Below are 6,363 nucleotides of genomic sequence, written 5' to 3'. Positions count from 1 at the left end.
TTTTGCTTATATAGAAAGAGGGCCGAGAGGCTTGCAGGTTCTTTGCTATGGGAAAAAAAAAAGTCTGTTTCTGTGTCCCTTCATTAAAAAAACCCAACAAACCAACTCTTTTCTCATACTGCTACATCTCCGCCTAGTGACGTCAGGAGCTTGTGTGTGTGTGCGTGTGCGTGTGTGTATGTGTATGTGTTTATTTTCACAGTTTGAATGCCAAATAGGGAAATGAGTAACAGGAAGAGAGGCTCAAAGAGAAGAAGCACCTGTTTCTCTCAGAACAGCTTCTACTGAGCAGTAAGGCCTACAGAAGAGAGAACCTGCCTGACACCTGCTCAGCCAACAGTTCCTGCACATTGTGCTTAATGCCTGTCACTTTTTTATCAGAGTTTTTATTAATTGTGAAATATCTCAAGAGGCAGAGCAGTGTTAAAGACTTAAAGTTCATCAGAGATTTGGATGCTGAAAATGCATCATGTCTTTGAGAGGGGGATTGTACTGCAGGAGGAAGCTAAAGTGGCGTGAATAATGTACCTTGAGTAGTGTCAGGGTAACTAACCCTGATAGCAAAGCAGCACAGCAAATCTCTGTGCCCAGCCTGATACTTTGGCTAAACTGTTACTAAGTTTTAAGCCAGTTATCAGAGGCTTTCTGGATACTGAAACAATAGCTCAGCAAATAGGGGTGAACTGCCCATGGTTAGCTCTGAAATGAACCCTGGTGATTTAATTTCACTAACTTTTGTTTAATCTACAGTTTCAGTCTCAGCATTAGCTCTTTGCCTGTCACTTATGAGAAGTCCCCAACAGATGGGTTTATTTTATGACATCAAATACTTTGTCTGTATCCATGTCACCATTTGCACTCTGCTGACCTTTAGAGTCCGTTAAATACAGTCAGTAAAACATAGTGTAAAGTAAACAGTTAACATTACAAGACAGGAAGTGGTGCTGAATTTTTTAGCTACTGTGTTCAGTTATACCTCTCATGAATTCATGGAGGCTCGCATAAAGATTCCAGTTTACCCCTTTCCTACCTCTTGTCACCCCTTGCTGTCCTGTTTTTTGAATATCTGAAGTTATTGGCCTTGCTTTTCTGATCAGTGTTTGGATACAACAAATTATTTTCCCTTGTTTAGAGTCTGTTTTTCTCTCAGGTTTGTACACACATCACTGGCTGGCACAGTGCAGCACTGACCCTTTCTAGGACCTTCATGTTTCCTCAGGTGTGCCAAGGGATTGAGATTTCTGCCCACATATATATAAGGCAGAAGCTCTCCAACTTCTTTCAGGAGTCAGGTTCACCCATTGAAGACTAGAGTATTTCTGCATATTCAGCTTCTGACTATTCCAGCTTAATCTAATTGCTTTTGAGCTTTTCATAGGTTCCCATGAGCTGCTGCTATGTTACCGGAGGACTTGAAAAAGGAGCTGCTGGAATTTTTTTGTTTGTTTGCTTCTTGTTGCAACTTTCTCATACAAAGTAGTCATTCTTATTTTGAGAACACAGACCACTATGTGACCATTTAAAACCACATTTACACAACAGAACCAGTTTAATCTATTTAATAATCTGAATGTAGAAAAATAACATCTCAAGAAGAAAACAAAAGCAAGGTTATGTTTTTGTCATAATTCCCTACCATTGCAGCAACCAAGGTGAAAATAAGCAGATGATTCAAGAAAGGGTACCAGCTTTGTTTTTAGAATTCCCTAGAAATTTGGCCTATTTTTTTTATATTAAATCTAATTATTGATTGTGATGGTTGTTCTATTGCCTCAAGGGCCTGGCTGGTTCAGAGTATCTCTGTTGTTCTATGCACATGAATTGACATATGGATTCAAACAGTAAGTGCTAGCTTTTCTGAACCCCTGAATGTCTGATCCTCAGCTTCTTGTGCTGAGGAAAGGGGCATCCCATGTGGGGTGAACCCAAGGGTACAGGTCAAAGTACACAAGTTCTAGTATTCTGCTTATACATCCTGAGCTGTTCATTAACTATACACACAAGCTTGCAGCCAGTCTTGAGACTAGGGAAAGCACAAGTGTCTATAGCTGGAAACCTGGCAAAAAAGAGGCAGGGAATCACAGCAGCAGGTACAGTTGGGCACTGCCTCAGCAGCGCCTTCTCTGTGGTGGGGGTGGGGGCCTATTCTTTATGGTTTTGCATTTGGGAATATGTCTCTCAGCTGCTCGGGGAGCAAACTGGCGTCCACAGTAGGTGCAGGCAACATAGTCTGGGTTTTCCATGGGAGGCAATGGAGGCAGGTCAGACACCTTCCCTCCCTTAGTGTGGACATGCTGCAGCTGGCGGGCCTGGCACACGGTCTGGATGAGAGCCTCATGCTTCTGTTTCCAGTTGTTCCTTCTGGGTGGTGTCTCACTCTGCAGAAGGGAAAGGCAGTCAGAGCAACTGGGACCACTATCAGCTTCCATTCTCAATCTTGCATTTAGAGCCCAACCCAGGTCACCTGTCCCTGGGCATTCCTTGTTGATGTAAAACCCTCCCTGAGAAGCTGAGTCCCACAAAGGGAATCAAGAAGACCAACACCAAGGAGGATGTGAAGGAAATTCTGATGGAAACAACAGGACTTTGAAAGAGCTTGGAAGTAACCAGAAAAACAAGCAGTGGGGCCAAGGAACTGGAGAGGGTTGCTATAGCTGCTTTGCAGGAACAGAGCTGCATGTTTCCTCTGTCTTCATTTTACCTGGATTTTCATTCAGCTCCCTGCAGCTCCTGATGTCACAGAGCTTTACTGCAGCAGAGCCAGTCTGCATCTTAACTACAGCAAGGAGTGAGCTTTCTCCAGGAGTACATTCTTAACACATTATAAAGACAGGACTGCCACTTCCATCTATTAGATTTTAAATGGATCTATTTTTCCATTTGTCATAAACCTGTTAGAGGCAATAGCTGGACTGTATCCCTTAGCCCTGCGTACATGCGAAGGTGCTCATGTCTCACTCAGAACTAGAAGCTGAGATGGACTGAATGCGAGCAGTAGATGTGGACTAAGGGAGGCAAATGGACTGCACATTACCTGAGGACTCCTTGCACTCTTCCACTGCTGATACTGTTCCAGTTCTGTTCCCCTAGCTCTGGCCCTGCTGGAGTCAAACACTTTCCTCTTGGAGACTTGGTTCTTGCCACAGATACTCATGTGTTTCTCAAGCCTGGAGCAGAGAAACTTACGATTGCAGAAGCTGCACTGTCCAAGCCCCTCCTGCTGCACAGCACTGGCAGCCTGCACATACAGCATCTCTGCAGACAAGTGGTCACCAGAATCTTGGTCTGAGAGGGCAGAGGGAGAAGGGCTATGTTTTGGGGCCAGCTTTGAACAAGAAGCTAAATGCTCCATGGGTATGCTGTCTCGCATTTTGCTGTTGTTGGCCACCAGCTGCTCCTTCCTGAGTTTCCCCACAGCCAGCTCTTGGGGGTGGTGAGTGGTGCCAGGCTTGGGGATAATGGCCTCTGCAGACTGTGCCCCACCAAAGACCCCACCACCTGGCCTCACTGCAACTCTGAAAGTTTTCTCTTCAGGGTGCCTTGTAGCCTTTTGCTCATGGGTCCTCTCAGTTCCACTGTCTCTTCTCTGCTCTGCCTTGATAAGCTCCTTCTCTCTTTGAATCCTCCTAAGTGTCTCCTTTGTTCTCTTCAGTTTCTCTTCGAGAAGGGCCTCTTTCTTTTGAATTGCCTCTTCTAGGTTCCTTCCATCTGCCTCCAACTTTAGGATGTAGACCAGCTCTCTCCTGTATAGATGGGGGTTTGATGGTTCAGGCTCTACTGTCCAAGGACAGAGTGCTGCAGATCTCCCTACTGGAGCCTTCCCTTTGCTTATTGAGCTTGATTTACTATTTGGAGTTTCCTGCATGTATGGGGAACTTCCGAGCTGTGCTGTGTTGACCACTGGAACACTCACACTGTTGTGGTGAGAAATTGGTTTCAGAGGATATGCACGGTCCACTCCTTCTTTCTGTCTGTCTACTGATGTAGCTGACAGAGTACAGGCCTGGCTGGTGAGGTGCTTACTCTGTAGTCCAGCTGAACAGAAGCCTCCATGCCCGTATTGAGTGTTTTCTGCTAAAATAGAGTAAGAACATCTTTGGCTCTTTTGGGCACAGGGATCCTTCAAACTTTCCTCTTTGTCAGTTATGAGTTCATGCTGAAAGTTGTTTTTCTGGTGTTTTAGCTGGGAACCAGGAACAATCTTAGTAGCTGCCACCACAGGAGCCACCGGTGGAAAAAAAGCCATTCAGTACCTGAGAAAGAGCCTGAGGTTAGAAGCAAAGCCATTACAGACTATCTTATCCAAAACTGGACAAATTTTCTCCTAATAGTCTATGCCTGGAGGCTATAGTGAGAGGTTATAATAAGTATTAGCAAAGGTTTTGTAACTTTTCTGTGTTCTATAAGTCTTTACATTCCTTCCATCTAGGGAGCTCCCATGCCACCTTTCCCAGTCCAAATCATTCATGCAGCCAGAAATAAGAAACACTTTTATTTCCCTTTCCGCCTGAGACCTGCCTTATCGTGGTAGCAAAAGAAATATGCCGCACTGACAGAGGAATTGTTACACTCCCCAGGATAACGTGTCCCTTCAGTTTTGGCATTGTGATCCACCTGTGTGCCACACGGGTCTGACACGCAGGCGTCCGGCCAAGCTCGGCACAATCTTCCCATGGCTCGTTCTACATCTCCCGAGGTGTGCCGGGCGCACACGCCGAGGGGCGAGCGGGGTTACCTGCGGGGCCGCGCCCGGCGCTCCGCCCGGCCTCCCTCCTCGGCGAACTGCGTCGGCCCGAGAGCCCCGGCCCCTCCTGCCGCCGCCGCTGCTGCCCGCGGCCCCCGGGGCCCCGGTATGGAGCCGTGCCCGGCGCGGAGCCGTGCTGGCGTGCTGTTGCCTGGAGACTGGCGCGAGACCCAGGATCGTCCCCTCGCCGCGCGAACGCTCCACCGTGGAAGGGGGCCGGTGCCTGCGGCGCCCCAAATCATTTTCATGAGGGGGTGCTGCATGCATTATTCATAAGACGGCGAATGAGCGATCGGTCCGACCCCGAGCCCGCTCTTCATTGGCCGCAGGGCCCAGTGAGGCCTCGCCCCCAGCGGCGCGGCGCAGGCGCAGCGGGACGCGGCGGCGGCAGGAGGAGGCGGTGGAGGACGTGCCGCCATGGCGGAGGGCGAGGCGTTGGTGTCTGTGGACTACGAGGTGTTCGGCAAGGTGCAGGGCGTGTTCTTTCGCAAGTACACACAGGTGCGTGCCGCGGGCTCCGCGGGAGGCGGCCGGCCCTAGCCTGCCAGCCGCCTAGCGCGTGCCACTGCCAGCCCGTTCTAGTGGGTGTCCTCCGAGGGGCTGAGCCGCGGGCGGGCGGTCCGTGGGCCATGGCCCCTGGGCCGGGTGCAGCCCTCTGCCGCGCGGGGCCGGCATCCGCGGTGGCTGCTGGCAGCCCGGCCGGGTTATGTAAGCATGGCTGAAGAGTGCATCTCAGCCCCGGTTTTTCGCGTGAAAGAATATAATGAGTAGTTGGGCGAATCCTGTGCTCCTTTCCTGCTGCCTGACCCACAGGAACTTCCTTGGAGGCCTGTGCGTCACCAACAAAATTGGCTCCTGTATGTGAATGTCGTTTTGTTGCTCTATTACAGTTTGGATAACCTCATTTTGCTCTGCATTGTCTTCTCAGGGGGAGGCTAAGAGACTAGGACTCGTTGGCTGGGTCCAAAATACCAGCCGTGGCACTGTGCAAGGGCAAATCCAGGGCCCAACTGCCAGGGTGCGGGAGCTGCAGGAATGGCTCAGGAAGATAGGAAGTCCCCAGTCCCGCATCAGCCAAGCGGAGTTCAGCAATGAGAAGAAGATTGAGGCTCTAGAGCACAAGGATTTCCAGATTTTGAAGTGAGTTTGTCCAGAAAGAAGCAAAATCTGGAGCGGGAGCTACCCTCACGGAACATTTCCTCTCTTCCCTGCTCGTTCAGTCAGCCAGTATTCAGCTCTAGAGAGTTTTATTTTACTACATTTCTAATTTATTATTTTGCTGCACTGTTAAGTCTGACGCTCAGCCTGTCACAGAATTCTAGTGGGTAGAGGAAGAGCCGTGCTGTCTTTGTTAAAGGGGCTGTTCGGGGCAGAGCCTCTGTTTCTAAGTGCGCACAGTGTGTGGGGTCATACGTGAGTGGAATCTGTAATGTGTAGAGAGTGGCGCTGACGTGAAGAAAGTCACAGGATCAACGTTGACACAGAAAATTGCTAAAAACATCATGTCTGTGCACTAAATGCCTGAGAAACAACTTACTTTGTTCACGTTTTCTGTAGAATAAAGTTGCCTGCAGCTCACCTCCTGTGTGGAATGGGTGTGTCGCTTGGGGGGCTGAGTG

At 49.1% G+C, this 6,363-nt stretch overlaps 2 protein-coding genes across 2 annotated transcripts; one reads left to right on the top strand and one right to left on the bottom strand.

Moving 5' to 3' along the window:
• Nucleotides 1-1,544: 1,544 nt before the first annotated feature.
• Nucleotides 1,545-4,830, bottom strand: ZC2HC1C (zinc finger C2HC-type containing 1C). Its single transcript, XM_008925044.3, has 3 exons — nt 4,736-4,830; nt 3,035-4,253; nt 1,545-2,378 (listed from the first exon to the last, which is right to left on the bottom strand). Exons 2-3 carry the CDS (start codon nt 4,244-4,246, stop codon nt 2,109-2,111), a joined length of 1,482 nt encoding a protein of 493 aa, XP_008923292.1. The 5' UTR covers nt 4,247-4,253; nt 4,736-4,830; the 3' UTR covers nt 1,545-2,108.
• Nucleotides 4,831-5,092: 262 nt separating this feature from the next.
• ACYP1 (acylphosphatase 1) lies at nt 5,093-6,323 on the top strand. The gene is made up of 2 exons (XM_029964224.1): nt 5,093-5,245; nt 5,673-6,323. Exons 1-2 carry the CDS (start codon nt 5,162-5,164, stop codon nt 5,886-5,888), a joined length of 300 nt encoding a protein of 99 aa, XP_029820084.1. The 5' UTR covers nt 5,093-5,161; the 3' UTR covers nt 5,889-6,323.
• Nucleotides 6,324-6,363: the final 40 nt, after the last annotated feature.

The sequence above is a fragment of the Manacus vitellinus genome, unplaced genomic scaffold, assembly GCF_001715985.3.
Source record: "Manacus vitellinus isolate BGI_N305 unplaced genomic scaffold, ASM171598v3 scaffold_6_pilon, whole genome shotgun sequence".
Taxonomy (NCBI): Eukaryota; Metazoa; Chordata; class Aves; order Passeriformes; family Pipridae; genus Manacus; species Manacus vitellinus.
Note: the sequence above shows the minus strand (reverse complement) of the source record. Positions and strands in the feature narration are given on the sequence as shown.